Below are 18,430 nucleotides of genomic sequence, written 5' to 3'. Positions count from 1 at the left end.
CCATCTGACTGTGTTATGTTTTTAAAAGAAGCTATTTGGTGATAAGTTTCTACTGGATATAAAAACAGGAGAAATTAAAATGGTTCTTCTGCCCCTTTGTAAAATAATAATAACCACAAACAATAATAAAATATCTTCTTCCTGCAGATATTGAAAATTATACAATCTTTCCTACTTAGATTTGACTATCAAGAAACTTGAGGTTTAATTGTATTACTCTACTCCATATTCTTGTTAGACTTATTCTCTATAAATGATATCTCAATTTAAAAAAAAATTTCAACTTTGTTTTATAGCCTCATGTGATGGTTTCTTTTTTTTATTTTGTTCGGTTTGTTTGGTGGTTTGCTCGTTTTATTTTAAGTCTGGTCTGAATTTTTTTGTAGTGAATTGGATGTAAATAAAAAAATGCATTTAGAAGTCAGAAACATACAAGTATTAAAGATTAAAAGATCAGTTCCTTCATACAGAACACATTCTGCAATTAAATATGAAAGGACTATCTTAAGCTGGTGATGGGGGGGTGAGGGAGTAGGGAGAACTTTGTCATTAAAGAAATTGCTAGAGGAATTCAAGTCAATTGCAAACTGTCAATATGAGTTATCTATAAAAACATGCCTATTATGTGCAAATCATTGTTTATTAGAATTACTTTGCACAAACTGTTTCTAGTACATCTAGGAATTGCTGGCATGAAAACAATGACAAAAGCTCTGTCTAATGGCCTGGAATGAGGTCTGATAGTGAAAACACCAGCAGAGAGTAGCATTTGAATGTCTTTTCTCACTGTGGGCAGTGACGGAACAGACAGATCAAAACTTAATATTGATTTGCAGAGCTGTTCTTAGATAGGACTTTGAGTTTTCCTAGATGCCTTCTCAGAATGGACCCAATATCCACCAGGTTTCATCGTCCAACATTGCTGTGATCAAAGTAATGATCAGAGCTCAGAATCAGTTATTAACAATATAAAATTTACACTTACTTTAAATCATGTGTTTTCTTTGGGTTTAGATAAGATTAAGAAAATTGAGGAAAAGGTCTTTATCTGAACTTTATGCTTTTGCCCATCATTTTCTGGCAAATGGCCTAGCTAAAAGCTTGGTACAAGCTATGAAGGGCAACCACAGCTGATTGATGGGGATGTGTGCCCAGAAGACTTGCCAGATTTCTCATTATTCAACATGGCACTCCATCTTCAACGGCAGGCGTCAGTCCTGCTGAATCACAAATGCTTGGCTACCTCTCAAGACTTGCTCTGACCATTTCCATAGAGATTTGGGCAAGGCCTTGTATGACAAATAATATATCCTAGATGCTCATCTGTCTGGATTTAGATTTTTACCATAAGAATTGATCTCTGTTTGGAGATAGAATATTGAATAATAATTATTTGCTACTCTTAGTTCCCTAAGCTATGTTAAACAGCCCCGAGGGTAAAGGGACATGTAAACATTGTCCTACTGATCAACTTTAAATGCATCGATTTACTCCTGATCAGCTTCCAGGGACACACTGATGATGTGTCTGCACAGAACCAGGGCAAGCATTTTACCAGCTCACTTTTTTTTTTCAGCAATGATTCCCTTTATGTCTTCACCAAAGACATAAAAAAAACAATTCTTTTCCTGGAACCACTGTAATTGCTAGTATTTATGTTTCTTCTAATGTAATGCAGAAGTTGTCATGTAAAATACTGACTCCCTTTGAGTCAAAAATGAGATTTATCAAATGGCAGGAATGTGGGGAAAGATAGTGGGAAATGGATAAGAGCTGGGAAATGAAAGGACTCAAGTGGCTGCTTTTTTCCTTGTGATTAATAATAATCTGTCTTAGACCAGTGAGTTTTACTTATATATATATGCTTTTCCTTTTTTTCTAGTGACCAGAACCAAAATCAGTGAATATATATGAGAGTACTATATAAATATCAAAGGCATCTCACTTGGATGCAAAGGCATGCGACTTGATGAGTAAAGCTCAGTCTAATGATAGATGTGTTCTGTATTCATCGATGTATTTGCTACATATTCATCTGGGTAAGTCATGCTTTTCAAGTTTTTTTAGTGCCTGTTGATATTCTAATATCTATATTGGTTACTGAGCAATTAAAATGCTGCCAGAGCTAGGAGTAAATAGCCTCTGTTCAAGTCTACAAAGTCTGTCTATCATCAGCCCGTCTTGTTAGATTAATTTATTATTTGAGAAGTGATTGAATATTATATTATATTAATGTTTCAGGAGTACAACATGGTGGCTTGATATTTGTATATACTACAAAACGATCACCACAATGTCTAGTTGACATCCATTACCACACATAGCTATAGTTTTTTTCTTGTGATAACTTTCAAGATCTACTCTTTTTTTTTTTTTTGCAAGGTACAGGCTTTTATTTAGAGACAAAGTGAAAGAACAGAGCTCCCGGCTCACACCAGGAGGGGACAAGGGAGTCCCAAGATCTACTCTTTTATCAACTTTCAAATATACCATACAGTATTATTAACTATAGTCACCATGCTGTTCATTATATCCTCATGACTTATTTTATAACAGGAAGTTGATACCTTTGACTCCCTTCACCCATTTCGCCCACCCCCCACTCATTGCCTCTGGCAACCACCTATCTATTCTCTGTAGCTGTGAGTTCCATTGTTTTTTTAGATTGTACATATATGTGAGATAGTGCCATATTTGTCTTTCTCTGACTTATTCACTTACTATAATGCCCTCAAAGTCCATCTAAGGTTTTGAAAATAGCAAAATATCCTTTTTTTATGGTTGGATAATATCCTATTATATACACCATATTTTCTTTATGTATTCATCTGTTAATGAAAACTTAGGCTGCTTCCATGTCTTGACTATTATAAATAGTGCTGCAGTGAACATGGGGATGCATATATCTTTTTGAGACAGTGTTTTCATTTCCTTTGGATAAATACCCAGAGGTAATTGCTGGATCATATGGTGGTTCTCTTTTTAGTTTTTTGAAGAATGTCCATACTGCTTTCCATAGTGGCTGTACCAATTGACAATCACACCAACAGTGTAGGAGGGTTCCCTTTTCTCCACATCCTTGCCGACACTTGTTATTTCTTGTCGTTTGGACAGTGGCCATTCTGACTGGTGTGAAGTGATGTCTCATTGTGGTTTGGATTTGCATTTTCCTGGTGATTAGTGTGTGGAGCATCTTTTCATCTGCCTGTTGGCCATCTGTATTTCTTCTTTGGAGAAATGTCTGTTCAGGTTCTCTGCCCATATGAACATTAAGGAGTAGTTCTAGAACTTTGAGAATCCTCAAGTCGGCAAAGATTTATAAAATGTATCATTTTCTCTATAAAATATAATTTTTGGATTTACTGAGGTATTTGCTGAAACAAGTTAATGGCTCACTCTCATTTTCATAGAGAATATAGATCTTAGCTTCACTTTCAGCCATTCAGGTAGGTAGTCTCTAACCTGGAGGACATGGTCAGGCTTCACCAACATTTGTTATCTCCTGTCTTGTCACATCCAACAGGTGTGTGGTGTTCTGTCATTGTGGCTTTGATTTGCATTTCCCTGCTGATTAGTGATGTTGAGTGCCTTTTCTTCTATCTGTTGGCCATTTGTATGTCTTCTTTGGAAAATATCTATTCAGATCTTCTGCCCATTTTTAAATTAGATTTTTTTTTTTTTTTTGCTACCGAGTAGTGAGTTCCTTATATATTTTGGATATTAACCCATTATCAGATACAGGAATTGCAAATATTTTCTCCCATTTGGTAGTTACCTTTAAATTTATTGACGGTTTCTTTGCTGTGAAGAAAGTTTTTGGTTTGATGTACTCCCACCTATTTTTGCTTTTCTGCCTTCGTTTTTGGTGTCAGCTTCAAAAAATCATCATTAAGATACCAAGTTGCTTAATACCTATGTTTTCTTTGAGTTTTATAGTTTCAGGTCTTATGTCCAGGTCTTTAGTCCATTTTGATCTAATTTTTGTGTATGGTATAAGATAGTTGTCCAGTTTCATTCTTTTGTATATGGCTGTCCAGTTTTCCTAATGCCATTTATTGAAGAGACTGTCCTTTACCCATTGTATACTCTGGACTCCTTTGTTGTAAATTAATTGAATTTATTTCTGGGCTCTGTATTGTTACATTGATCTATATGTCTGTTTTTATGCCAATATCATACTGCTTGGACTATTTTGTGATCTAGTCTGAAATCAGAAAACATGGTGCCTCCATCTTTGTTCTTTCTGAAGATTGCTTTGGCTATTATTAGTTTTATATTAAGCAATGATATAAATGAATATATCTAAACATTTAAAATATTTCTTATTTACCCTTAAAGATAGTATACTACAAGTAGTACTACTGTTACTAATACAGCATCATTGAGCCACTGATCATTTATGGGGCAGGCAGAGCCTTAAAAACTTTACTTAATATTAACTCATTTAATCCATACGACAATGCTCTGAAGTGCTATTAATATCATCTGCATTTTTACAGACAAGGAAACAGAGGCACTGAGATTAAGTAACTTGCTAAAAGTAAAAAGTGTTGTAGGTGATGTAACTGGCAGTCAAACCTATATGGTCTATAGTTTTAGAATTTGGATCCTCACTACTATTCTGCCAGCCTAATTAAACAAGCCTTTCTTACTATTCTAGGTACAGAATATTGGATTCTTTTCTAAGATAAGCACATTGACTTTCTACTATTATTTGTTTAGATTTGATTTTACTGGACCCCAGCTTAGCTTTGACATTTGCAGATACGAGTTAGCTTTCATCTCACTGCAAGATATAAGGCAACCTGGTATTTAGTTTACCTGCAAAAGGCAGTTAGGAAGCCCTAGAGGAACCTAATTTAAATGCAGCACATTTCCAAGGCACTGTATCTTGCTGTGTTGCCATAGAAACAGTGGGAATTTCTGGTCACTGACCTTTAAGGGAATCTGAGAAAACATTTTCATAAGGTTCATAAGAGAAATTATCCCAGTACATTAACCTATACTTGCAGGATCAACTTTGGAAATCCCCTATGCAATCCTACCTGACTTCAGAAGTATATCAGCAAAACTTTGAAAAGGCTCAAATGGGCTTTTTGAGGGAATGTTTTTTTAGCTGCTTCCAATATACCATCTGATATTGTATTTAAAATAATAAAGATACTATGGTAGCAACAAAGGAACATTAAAGAAAATCTTAGATAATTTATACAAAAGAGATTAGGGCTAAAACGTTATTTTGAAATAGTTTTAGTGTTATATTTATTCTATTGCATTTGGATTCTTTAAATGTAGGTTTACTCAAAGGATAAATATAGCATTGCTGTATCAAAAAATACACCTAGAAAATAAAAGCTTATTATAAAATGTTAAGGTGTTAATATTATTTAAAAATATAAATTCTTAATTCATTAAGAAATTCAGTTTTTACATTACTAATTGAAATCCTAATTATACTTTTTTATATGTAAGTTTTTGTTCATTGAACATGAGCTAGTGTCCATGGTTCAACAGAAAATAATGACGAAGTTTACATTAATGTAGACTACTATTACTAACATTTTTGTCTTATATTTGGTTCTATTGTCAGGATATGCATAATTTAGTTATAAGGAAATATCAGTCAGGGGAATCAGGGGCTGGCCAATTTCTCTGAGAATTAGAAATGTATCTTTATATATATGAGTTTCACTGGTTCTAGACAGACATTTGAAAAAATAGAAATATACTAGTAATTGTATGTAGAAAGCAAGGCTACTACCTCATTCCCTAGACCTCTGGAAGGTTCTCTTACATAGTTGTGTGTCTTCACTCTGAAAGGCAATGTGGCCTAGAGGTAGTGATTGTGGTAAAGCCCTATATTGATTGGAACTCCTGACTCTGCCACTCACTAGCTGTGCGAATGTGAGAAAGTTACTTAGCCTGTGGGTGCCTCGGTTTGTTCATGAATGAGGGTAACAGTGGAATTTCTTAGGGTCATTTTGATAATTAGATGAGCTAATATTGATATACCACTTTTTTATTATTGTATGTCAAATATAGATATCTCCAATTCCAGGGACAGAGCAAACAAGGAAATACGAATCCTGGCTGAGAGAGCAGGCTGTGTGATGACTCATCTCAGATAAAACAGTGCTGTCATGTCAGTGTGCTGGGCAGAGGAGTCTGTCAGTTTTGCAGTTAGAAAATGTGTTTTTCAGTACGGATGGAGACAGCACTCTCTCTAAGAACTAATGGTTGCCCTTGAGGGGCTGTGTGTTTAATCCAATACTTGCCCACTCAATGAGCTAGAAGGATGAGGAAAGGTTACATCTTACAGTGGTGGGGAGAGTTTGACAAAGGTCAAATTTGGAAAGCCAAATCACACTGTAGCTTGTTGCTGCCAATTGTGTGCTAAAGCCCACCCTGACCAGTTTTACTGATGCCCCTATGGAGTCATATGAAGCTGAGTAACTCAGACTTGGGGCAATGATGTCTGCAAAATAAATCCAGGCCAGACGAACCCTCAGACACTTGTCAGGTATGTGTCTTAGCAGTGGATATGAGACAAACTTCCTGAAAAGGCTTGTGTGCCTTACACAACTTTTTGTTTAAGTGTTTGGCCCAAGATAACCACTACTTCCTATGGCACTGTTTATGCACTTAGTAGTAGTAGAATGTTTTTTGTATGAAGCTACTTTAATTTTCTGTGGTGTTTCCCTAATTAGGAATACTCATTGGTGTACCTAAATGAAACGAGACTTACCGCTTCTTCCCAGTTTAAGACTACACAGGCAGCTTAACACTTGTAATACTCTTTCCAATTAGGCAAAAAAGAGGGGGTTTCTGTGGTAACCACATTTATAGTTGCTCTACTCATTCCTTCCTTGCCAGTGCCAAATATACATCAAATTACTCATGATGACAAATAAACTGCCTAGTGCTTCTAGAATATTCTTTCTTAAAATTATATTTTTCTACTGGTGACTTTGACTATGCCATTGTTTCTTCTGGAAAAAAAAAAAAGAACCCAACTTTTCAATGAATTTGTATAGCGTTTATACAGTCCAATTTACTGTCAGTACCCATGGGGAGTTAATGGATCTTCCCCAAATAGAAAAACATTTCATAAAGAAGCATCCTGAAATTCACAAATTTAGCAGAATTTAAAGATGTCCATGGGATTTTTGTAAATCCGGAGAACTGACATTTCTTAATGTGATTCTCTGGTAGTTCCCAAAGGTATTTCATGGGAGTGGGGTTGGGGAAATGATCTGGTTTAAAAAAAAGAAAAGAAAAGGCTGGATTAAACAAAGTTAGGTTAGTCAGGGTCCCTCAGGGCTGTAATGCGTTAATGTGTTTTATGAATACCTAAAGCAAATGTAGTCAAAATCAAGTCAAAACGTTCATCATTCATGCAGTGTTATGAGGAGTGGGGAGGGGTCTTTGGAACAGAAGTGATAACTGAAGCCATGGATGAAGAACATTTCCTTTGGGAGAGTGAAAGGAAAGAGAACATAACTTGCCTTTAACTGTCCTCGCTTTCTTTCTCAGTGTACCCTGTCCAGCCACCAGGGCACACCAGGACAGATCAGGGCAGTGCTGCTCGGGGAGTTCCCAGAGCACGGAGTAATGTTCCCGCTCATCTCCTTGACCGCTCTAAAATTTCTCCTCCTTCAAATGGCTGTCGAGAACTTTAGGTTAGTTGTGCCAGTTCCCATTTCATGTTGTTTATAAGCATGATTTTATTAAAGTGAGGTGGGATAAACAATAGGATTTTTGTAATGAGTAACATTTTAATTATCACCATTTATATACAAACAAGTTAATAAAACATCACAAAACAGTAAAATTCAATAGTTAACATTTATAGGTGCATAGTTTCATGCTCACGATTTTAATGTATATATTAACAAAGTTCACAGCACATCATTATTCTTACAGTGAATCATTAAAAGATACCTAAAAATCTTCTATGATAGTAAATCACAACTTCTCCACAACAGTAACGAAAAAAATAGAAATAAGTGGTAGTCACTTAGGTGTTTTTAATTTGTTTTAACATTTTAGATTTGAAGCCACACAGCACACAAGGACCCTCCAGTGAGAGGGAAGCACTGAAATGCTGAGTCAGGGCAGGTACAGATACTTCAATCACTGATGATGGCAGAGTTCAAAATACACTGTAAACTCTGAGGAAATGTCATGACTGGGCACGCTGGAACTGAGTACTTGTACAGGATGGAATGTCTGTCTGCTAGCAGACCTCAGACTGGGAGCAAAGATAATTCTTAGGCTTCAGGTTCATAGTCTTGATACCCTTCCTAATCAAAAAGATAATATGCAGTGTTAGTACAGGTGATCAGTAATCAAGGATTTAGGGCAAATGAAATAGGACACAACTAGCCACTTTGAATAGCTCTGGAACTATTCTGCTACATATACATAATTTTAATAGTTTTGTCTTCCTGTCAGATACAGAAGTAAATTATACTGGTCAGAGTTAGGGTATCTAAAATCTATGTCCAGATGTGCCATTTTTTGCAATCCTGTAGGACAAAATGGCCTAAGTTGTGAGCACCAAACCAAGTGGCCTATGAAATCTCTTCCAGGGTTGAGATGCTCTAACTCTTAGTAGGAAACTAAGACATTTAAAGGCAAGTTATATTTTCCAATCCTTTCACTCTCCTAATGGCAATGTCTTCATTCATGGTTTCAATTACTACTTCTACTCCAAGGCACCCTCACCTCATATATATGGATAATATCACAAAAAAATTAATGGCCTTAAGTGGTTGGATTTAGTCCTAAAGAACAACTCTAATAGTAGTAAGATCCTGCTTAAAAACAAATAAACATAGCTTCAATAGTTCAAGTTGCTTTCCTCGTAAAGTACAAACTTAAATGGCAAGGTTCTAGTACTCTACAGTTTGTCTCTGACCCACCTCTGCACCTTAATCTGTCTCTGTTTTCTCTGTTCCCCTGACATGTCCTCACACACTATCACACATGCCTATCTTTGCTCTCACCTTGTGCTGGAAGATTCCTTCTACATTTTTAGCCTATTGTAGCTCCTATCCCTTCCCACCTCTTCTATAAAACTCCTCCTGATTGATCTAAACAGATTCTGTAAAATGTACTTTTTTTTGTGTATCTCATCATATTTTTGCCACTGTGATGCCTGGTGCATAAATGATAGTGAACAATGTTTGTTAAAGGAATAAATTAATACATTTGTATTTGTTTTTATCAAATCTTTGGTTTGATTAATAGAAAAATCCTTGTGTCCTTGTGTCCTATCAAGTACTCTTGTATTTTCTATAGTGCTTAGCACTGTGCTATGCATGCATTAAAAGACCCAAAAATATTGGTAAAATCTAATTAGGCAAAGAGCTTAATCTCAAATAAATGGATTATCAATATGCCTTTTAATGATTCCATGAGAAATAATATATGACCTAACTAAAACACACTTTAACTTAATTTCTAATGAAGCAAGAATACATTTTCTTTACTTATGATGTCAGGTTTTGATATCAGGGCAATACTGTCCTCACAGAATTAGTTGAGGAGTGTTTCCTCCGCTATTTTGGAAGAGGAATTAATTCATATTAACTGTAACTAATAGATATTAATCATTCTTTAAATGTTTGGCAGAATTCACCAGAGAAGTTACCTGATCCTGGTATATTTTTTTGTGGGTAGATTTTATACAATAATTCAGTCCCTTTACTTTATTATAGATCTATTTGTATTTTCTCTTTCTTCCAGAGCCAGTTTCATTAATCTAAAATTATTTTCTAATTTCCCCTGTGATACATTTTCTATTAAAAAAGTTTTCAAATTAAAATTACCAAAAAATTGTTAAAAAAATTGTTGTAAGCCATACATTTACCATCTTTCTACTTTATAAGTTTTGTGGGTAACTTATTTTACTATGCAAACATCCTACTTTAAATGTATGGCAAATACCAATACTTTCTTTTGGCATTCATTTGATTTCTCCCACCTTCCATTTGGGAATTTATTGTGGAATGTAAGGTTTCTAATAAAATAATATGCCAAGTCAGGGATTGGCAAACATTTTCTGCAAAGGGCCAGTTAGTAAATATTTTAGATGGTGTGGGCCACATAATGGTCTGTGTTGCTTTTTTTTAACGTAACTCTTGACAAATATAAAAACCATTCTTAGCATGCAAGTTGTCCACACTATACATGTCCTGGATTTGGCCAACTTGTGCACCTAAATAATAAATCATTCTTACTAAGAAAAATGTTAGGGAAATTTCACAGTGACAGGTTTTTGATGCTGCTTAGTAGAATGACCCCACTTGAACTCTTAATCTTTATTTTTCAGAGTTTTATGTACATAAACTTTTTACCTCAGAAGGCATTTCATATGCCTCATTGTCAGGATCCACAGGCATATCTTCCAGAATTCCTTCCTGTGGGCTTCCTTCTTCACTCTAGTGTTTAAATGGGGAGCACAGAAAGAATGTGATGAGGTACCAGTTTTCACTTTACTGGCAAAGATGTTATAAAAACGGCACTCCTTAATATTTTAGCTGCATTCTAAACTACACAGTGCCTTTGGATAAACATTGTGGTGGCCTGGGTTACTAACCCTAAAAATGAACCAATTTTTTGCCAAAGTAGTTTACTATCCAGGTAACAGTCCAAAATTATAGTCCGAAGATGTTCTTCACAGGATCAATGGCATCAGTAAAAATACATTAATCTAGATTTTCAATGGGAGATGAAGACTTTAGAAAATTATCATTCAGCTACTCAATAGATTATTACTATGGCATGAGAGTTATGTAACAAAATAACCTATTAATCAGAAAATGTTTAGCAGGATATAAAGTTTTGTATATATTGTGGACATAACCTATGTAGAATTCAGATACAAAAGTAAAACCATTGGAAGAAAACAGTATTAAAAGTACTTTTATGTGGGTAGTTTTGTATGTTTTCACTTTTTTGTAACTTTAATAACCATTTACAGTATAAAAGCATGCATATTTTACTTTTAAATGATAAGTTACTGTATGAAATTTTAAGATTGAAGGTATATATATATATATATATTTGGAGGAAGAAAATCAAATACATGGTCAGAAAATTTCTAGGTATCACCCCTTAGAAAGAGGATAGCACAGAATTCAACCTAAAGTCATGGCTCTATTACTATTTTTCATTAAATACCTTTTGTTGCTTTGTGTTTATTCCAACAAAATAATTATAAAAGGATACAGTTCACTGAAAATCAAAAGATCAGAGAGGCAATCTGAGGCTAAACTGGACTTACTTGAAGAGATCAAATAGTCCCTCAACCAATGTAGTTTCTATTTTAAAATATGCCTGATATAATCATGTCTTCATGAAAGTGACAGAGAGGTGGGCAGAGGGATAAGGAAATGACTGACTGCGAAAAGGTCAAACAGAAGTTCCTGCTTTCATTAGCTAGGCAGAGAAATTTATAGACCATCTTCCCAACTCCCTTTTTTAAAAAACAAAAAAGTCCAAGCTATATGTAAACAAAATGCAAACTATCTCCCAAATACCTTACTTCTAAATATGAAGTAAAAATATTATATTTTTATAGTGTTTTATCTCAGTATAAATGAAGAACACAGGTTCTGTTGTACAGTGGTTACATATGAGGACTATAGCATCGTGAGACTTGAGTTCACATCCTAGCTTCTCCTGCCATGAATTAAAATAATTTAACCTTTTGTGATGTTGGGCAAGTTTCTTAAGCTTTCTATAAGCATCAAGTAGCTTTAGTGATAAAAGTGGCTTCTCCCAGTTAAAAGAGGTATTGCTGCCTATGACATCATTAATCCTTTATTAGTATTAGATAACTTTTAGTATAGTCACGTATGAGGAAAACAAGGTAAATGTCCTGTTAAAAAGAGAACCACAGGCCCCAAATGAAATCACTTATAATTAAGGCATCACTTAAGTAAACCAAGACTGCCTAAGCTAACTGCATTGCCATCCCCCTCCATACAGTTTAACCTTTAACAGGACAAACTGGAATTTCCTGGTCAACATTAGGAGGTAATCCACTGACAGGTCCCTTCCATTCTCCTTAGGAGGTTACCTTGCCTAAAACAATGCATCTTTGTTAATAATTTCCCTTCTCTGGTCCCTCTCTACCTTTAAAAAACCTTATCTGCAGCTCAGTGGGGCTCCTTTCCATTTGTTAGATGGGTGTTGCCCAATTCATGAATCATTTGATAAAGCCAATTAGACCTTTAAAGTTACATATTGAATTTTGTTTTTAAACAGATTTGGTGGCAGTATTGGAATTCAGAGCAAACTTCCCATGGCATTTGGGGATACCTGAGGCATGGCAGTTACCCTGGTGAGTTTACTGTCTGTCTTGCCGTTCACAAGGACATTGGTGAGTTCCTGTCTGTCGAGCTCGATTCTCTGTGTCCAGCTCCTTCTCTAACTGGCTTTCCAGTCCAGGGATAAGGTGTCAGTGTAGACTGTTAGGAGGCTCTTACAGAGTGTGAGTCCTAGCCCTTGGTTCCGTCTACAGTTCTTATGGGAATCCCTTCCCCAGTTCCAGTCCTCAGTGCCCGTTTCTACCGGGATTTGCTGGTTTGGCCCACGCTGGGAATTGGTGGTGGTGAACCCAGGGCCTTCTTTGGGCCCGGTCTGTAGTAACATCTGAATCCAAGCCCTCAGTTCTGCCCTCAGATTCCACGTCAGGGACAGCTGGTGGCACTTGCAGTTCTTTGTTTGTTTGGAATCAATCTGCAGTCCCCATTCTTTGAGGTCTGCTTGTTTTATCCTTTCCCCCGTCCCTAGTTCGTTGGTTACTGCTGGTGTCCACAGTTCTGTTTCCTTAGTTACTACTGGTTTCGTTAATGTGAGTATGAGGTAAAGGCTGATTGTTTATGGGGTCTTGGAGGCAAGCAAGCCACAAAATTAGAGTGCACGGGTTGAGCACTCAGCTGCTGGAGGGCTCTCCACCTAGTTCAAAGATTCCATGTTAGGATGAGTAGTTCAGAGAATGGGCTAGATTGACACTAGGGTCACCCACCAACCTTCAGAAAGCTTCTATGTAATGTAAAAAACAGTCCCCACCCCAGTGGCACATCTCTTTTCGGTATAGTTCAGCTCTGAGATACTGCAAGGCTTAGCTAATTCTTAAATCCTAAAGAGTTAAAACATGCCACCATCTGCAACACCTGCTTGCTTATTTCTTAAAACTATGAATATCTATAGAAAAGGCACAATTTTACTAAAATCCACCTAGAATTACAGTGGTCATTGTGATGAACATTCTAATTGGGTAAGGCCATTTAAGAAGTACATTAAAAGCAAATACTTCAGAATTCCCAAAATAGCTTCATTGGAAGTTTCATTGCAAAAAGCTGACAAAAAAAATTAGAAAAACACAGGAGGTACCTAATACAAAAATCTGTATGATTGATGTAAATCTACTGCTTCCCTCTCTCCTCCTTTATTTGAATATTCATTTGAGTTATCCTCTATCTGAATTGCCCTTACACAACTGTAAATAAAAGTCAGCCTATTTCATGAGCTTATAGACATTCTCCATACCTACCTTTGAAGGAGGGCCCTCTATGAGCCCCTCCCAGTTGATAAGAATGAGGGGTTTTCTGGTAAACTGTTATCCCCTTAAACAGCCATTATTATTTAGAAAACTAAAATAATAATAATTGGAAAAAAATAACAGCATTGGTGGATTGGCATATTATTTCTTTAACATTCAGGGTGCACCCAATTCTTTAAGGAAGTGAAAGCAACTGTCCTTTTGTTACAAGGTTTTACAAAGCTAGAAATGCAACTCTACAGGCAATGCAAAGTTCATCTATTACTTTTGGCAATCCCCAAACCTCCCTGTTTACTTCAACAGGCTTGTAAATCATTGTCCTTAGAAAAGCAAAATTCTTCTTTGAGGACCTTGAATTCTTTCCCTGTGTCTTGGAGATGAAAATATTAAAAGTACGAACCGCAAAGAGGTAATTCATTCGTATCAGAAGAAGAATAAAATGGGAATGGGAAAGGTCATTTGAAATTAAATGAAAAATTATGTATCTTCTCCACAAATATTAGTAGAAACAACTATAGCCATCTGAGCAGGTAAACTTAACTCATTCCATCTGCCAGATAAAAAGTTTGGATCCAACTGTTCCTTAATAAACTAGTAAGTTTTCCATTATCATACCCACCTCAGGGCTAAAAATTTTAAAACAGTAACTGTAAGGTCTCTGTTTAAAAGTGTTTGTGTGCCTATTCTAGATGTGTGACACTTTCTATCTACAGAGGATATTACTAAAATTAATTTGTAAAGAGCTTTATTTAGTTGGTTTAAAAATAAGTGCTTATATATTAACTATTTCTAAGTCTTAGAAATATAATAGAAACCAACCCAATTGCTTTTCAGGTTCATGTGTCTAGGAAGATATTTGGTATTAAGGCTAATTTCAGGCTGCTGGTTAAATTAAAATAGACATCTTAAAATTATAAACATTGAATATAATGCGAGAATATAACTTTTTTTCTATACAGGCTTACTAATCAAATAAGTTCCTGTTATCTCTGTTGGAAAATTTCTCAGCAAAATATATAACTTAGAATAATGGTTGACTTTGTCCAAGTTTTTGTGGGTAGTCTAAACATAATTGTTAAGAACGAGTAAATTGAATAGATTGAAATATAATACAAAGTTTTTAGGTTAAAAGGAAATTTCCCCAAAACTTTTTGGTAACCTGAATCCTTAAAGTTTTACTAAGTGATGTGTCAGGTTAAAATGATTGAATGCCCAGATCATTTCCAAATAAGATAAAATACTGAAACACTGATTACTGACTATAGGTTTACCCACTTTTGCTTTTTTTTATAAGGAACTAAAGATATTTGCATCCATTAGTAAATATGTTTTATGTCACATGGAGAAATATTCTAAGAAAAAGGTACATGTTTCTAGAAGTTATAAAAAGTATATCTCTGCCAATTCACAGAATGCAACAGTTTATAATTATTTATTTCTTAGTCAAGGTTCCTAAGGGTTAAAAAAATCTAATCAATATATGGGATTAAAACTAGTGGAAATGATAAGGGAAGAAACTTCACATGAAAGAAAAGAAGTATGCTTTCAGTAAAAGAAGGTATGAGGAATGGAAACACATTCTTGTCAAGGGAAAAGACTTTGTCCTAAAGTGAGGCTGGCTATTTAAAGAGGGAAAATATAGGACAAAACCAGAATGTAAAAAAGAAAGTTGTAGGTTTTTTTGGAAAAGGAACCTTTGAAAAGGAATTTTAATGTGTGGTCAAGCTAGCTAAGATTAAAATGAATTTAAGAATTAGTTTTAGCTTAAAAAGTACACTGGTACAAAATGGGAATTTGGTTTTTCTGTTGAAATAAAGTTTTCTTAGATTACTGGTCTACTCTTGATAAGAAATTGTAATCAAAGGTTTTTCTTTACCTTTAGTGCAGTCTACCCCCAAAAAACAAGATTCTGTTTTGTTTTTATCAGGTCTTTGATTACTTAGAAGAAAAAAATTACCAGTCTTTTCAACATTAAAGAGCTAAGGCTTTTATCAACTATTTAACTTTCTGTATTTGCCTATAAGGTCTTTGTCACTTTGGTTAAATGAACAAATTAGTATTGTTTCACAGTGACATGTGATTTGAAAAAGCATTTTTAAACCTTTTTGATAGCCTCTAGCTAACTTTGGGATTTTTTCAGTGGGTTCATGAAACATCTTAGAGAGAGATTAATTAGGCTTATTCGGTATGTTACATTACATGAGAGGCATTGTCCTGTAAGTTATGACAAATCTTAGTTTATATTGTGTGAGTGAATGTTACTACTATATCCTGGCATGTTATTAGTCATAATTCTAGTTATTATCTTAAAATATTGTATGTCACAGAAATAACCAAATTTTATTGTCCATTTTACTGTAATGAACCTTATGATCAGATCATTAACCATGCCATTTTGAGTCTTGTCATTTACACAGCATTATTGTTTTACGAAGATGGTTCTACCAAAGTTTCTTGCAACTGTGTTTCATCTTCAGAGAAATTCAGGTAAAGGAATTTGACAAGCACACTAGACTACAGATTTTGGATAACTTTCAGATCATACAACTGAATTGGTAAGAACAAAGACTGCCCTTGAATCTCTTTGGAATCTCCTTGGAAGGGACTATACCAGTCCCTTGGAAGTTCCTCTTTACTTCCCACATGACAGACAAACTTCAGGGACTCAAACCTTGGATATGCATCTCACAGCTGAAGAAGGCCCCACCTGACACCTGACCCTACACAAGCACTGGAGACTTCCAAGTCAAAATGACTAGGAAGAGAAGCAGCTGACAACAAAGTAGAATGCTTCCTCCTAAGACATCACATCAAGACTTCATACTTGAACACACACAAAACCCTTTCTTCCTACCTTTCTTTCCTTTACTCTGACACTGGCCTAGAAAGATAATGCCATTATTCGTATCTTCCAGGTGATAGCTAACTAGGGTAGTTTATGCCTTTCAGACCACTGGATTTGTCATCAAAAGCATCCATCTGTCCATTAACAGTGCTGCTTTTGTGGAAGTGGCTTGTGCCCCAACAGGGTTGGTCTTTGTCTCCTGGGGCCTAGGAGCACCTATGTAGCCTACAATGCCTTGTAGGTTTAACTGTGTTACTAAATTTTCACAAACTAAGGTATATCACCGGTCAACTTCCCTGGATTTACACTGTCAATTTAGAAAGACCTCCCAAAAGCATTCATAACTCAGGATTTGCTTCCTTTGGCAGGGCCATACTTCCCTGGTTAGGAGTAAATGTAAATGAGAATATGATCAGAAATTTCTCCTTAACTCTTTAAGGTCTTGCAGAATCTATTACTAAGAATATAGCTGCCCAACAAAGATCCTTAGGCTCTCTGGCTGAAGCTGTTCTTCATAACAGGGTACACTTTGATTCTCATTTTACCTGAGGAAGGAGGTGTCTATGCTGTGGCCACCACCACCTGCTGTTCCTGGATTACCACTTCTGTGGAAGTCGAAACTCTTACACAAAACCACTGAACAAGACACTTGGCTTAAAAAGGTGATTCCTTCCACAAGGATTTTCTTTTGACTTATTTGATTGGATTGGGTCTTGGGAATCATGACTCAGAAATAAGCTCCACACGTTGGGAATTATCCTGCTTGTAATAATCCTAATAGTCTCCCTGGTGCATTGTATTCTCTCAAAAGTTTTAAATGCATGTTTGCAACTACTAACCACCAAGACAATGATCTCCCTAAAAATGGAACATCAGAAATGGAACAAAGAGTATGACCCACTCAAAAATTGTGAATCTGAATTTTTAACCTGTAAATGTCATAGAGATTAAGCAAAAATGTCATGAACTGTGATTAACACACAAAGAATCAAAAAAACTGCAAGAACTACAGAGCAGCAGCTGAGCGTGACATTGATGTCTTAAGTGTTGATTACATCTCTCAGGTAAGCTAAGAGTCTGATTAAAAGGTGGTTAGTTGTTAGAAAGAAAAACATAACCCAAAAAGGAGTCACTTAGGTTAAGGCCCCATGTCAGTAAACTAAGACTTAATACCTAACCTAACTACAAGTTTCAACCACCCCAGGAATGTAACCTCTAGCCACCCAAACTGGAATGTCCTGGTCAGCACAAGGAAATGTACCGATAGGCCCCCTTTGGTTACCCTTAGAAGGGCAACCGTGTCTAAAACAATGCTTTCTTTGCTAATAATTTCTTTTTTTCTTCTCTTTCCTGGACTTTAAAAACCTTTCCTTTTCCACAGCTTGACAGAGCTCCTTTCTATTTGTTAGGATGCTGCCCAATGCATGACATGTTTAATAAAACTAATTAGGTCATCAAATTTACAAATTTTTTAAACATTGTTCTATGCATTTTTTAAAATAATTTTATTTTGGTATCATTAATCTACAATTACATGAAGGACATTACGTTTACTAGGCTCCCCCCTTCACCAAGTCCCCCCCACATCCCCATTCACAGTCACTGTCCATCAACATAGTAAGATACTATAAAATCACTACTTGTCTTCTCTGTGTTGCACAGCCCTCCCTGTGCCCCCCCCCACACTATACATGCTAATCGTAATGCCCCCTTTCTTTTTCTCCCACCCTTATCCCTCCCTTCCCACTCATCCTCCCCAGTCCCTTTCCCTTTGGTAACTATTAGTCCATTCTTGGGTTCTGTGCTTCTGCTGCTGTTTTCTTCCTTCAGTTTTCTTTTGTTCTTATACTCCACATATGAGTGAAATCATTTGGTACTTGTCTTTCTCTGCCTGGTTTATTTCACTGAGCATAATACCCTCTAGCACCTTCCATGTTGTTGCAAATGGTATGATTTGTTTTTTTCTTATGGCTGCATAATATTCCATTGTGTATATGTACCATATCTTC

At 35.8% G+C, this 18,430-nt stretch overlaps 1 protein-coding gene and 1 long non-coding RNA gene across 12 annotated transcripts in view; one reads left to right on the top strand and one right to left on the bottom strand.

Annotated features, from left to right (window-relative positions):
- Positions 1 to 1,947: 1,947 nt before the first annotated feature.
- LOC140849591 (uncharacterized) lies at positions 1,948 to 17,409 on the top strand. The gene is made up of 3 exons (XR_012131660.1): positions 1,948 to 2,039; positions 12,277 to 12,352; positions 16,054 to 17,409. It is a non-coding gene; the product is annotated as an uncharacterized lncRNA (long non-coding RNA).
- Positions 8,008 to 18,430, bottom strand: part of SNCA (synuclein alpha) — a 131,178-nt gene continuing 120,755 nt past the window's right edge. For all 11 annotated transcript variants that reach the window (XM_037020237.2, XM_037020239.2, XM_037020240.2 and 8 more), the window contains 2 exons: positions 10,362 to 10,445; positions 8,008 to 8,303 (listed from right to left, as the gene is read on the bottom strand). In XM_037020237.2, coding sequence (XP_036876132.1) covers positions 8,271 to 8,303; positions 10,362 to 10,445 — 117 coding nt within the window. In that variant the 3' untranslated portion in view covers positions 8,008 to 8,270. The remainder of the gene's footprint in view (positions 8,304 to 10,361; positions 10,446 to 18,430) is intronic.

The sequence above is a fragment of the Manis javanica genome, chromosome 5 (genome assembly GCF_040802235.1).
Source record: "Manis javanica isolate MJ-LG chromosome 5, MJ_LKY, whole genome shotgun sequence".
Lineage (NCBI taxonomy): Eukaryota > Metazoa > Chordata > Mammalia > Pholidota > Manidae > Manis > Manis javanica.
Note: the sequence above shows the minus strand (reverse complement) of the source record. Positions and strands in the feature narration are given on the sequence as shown.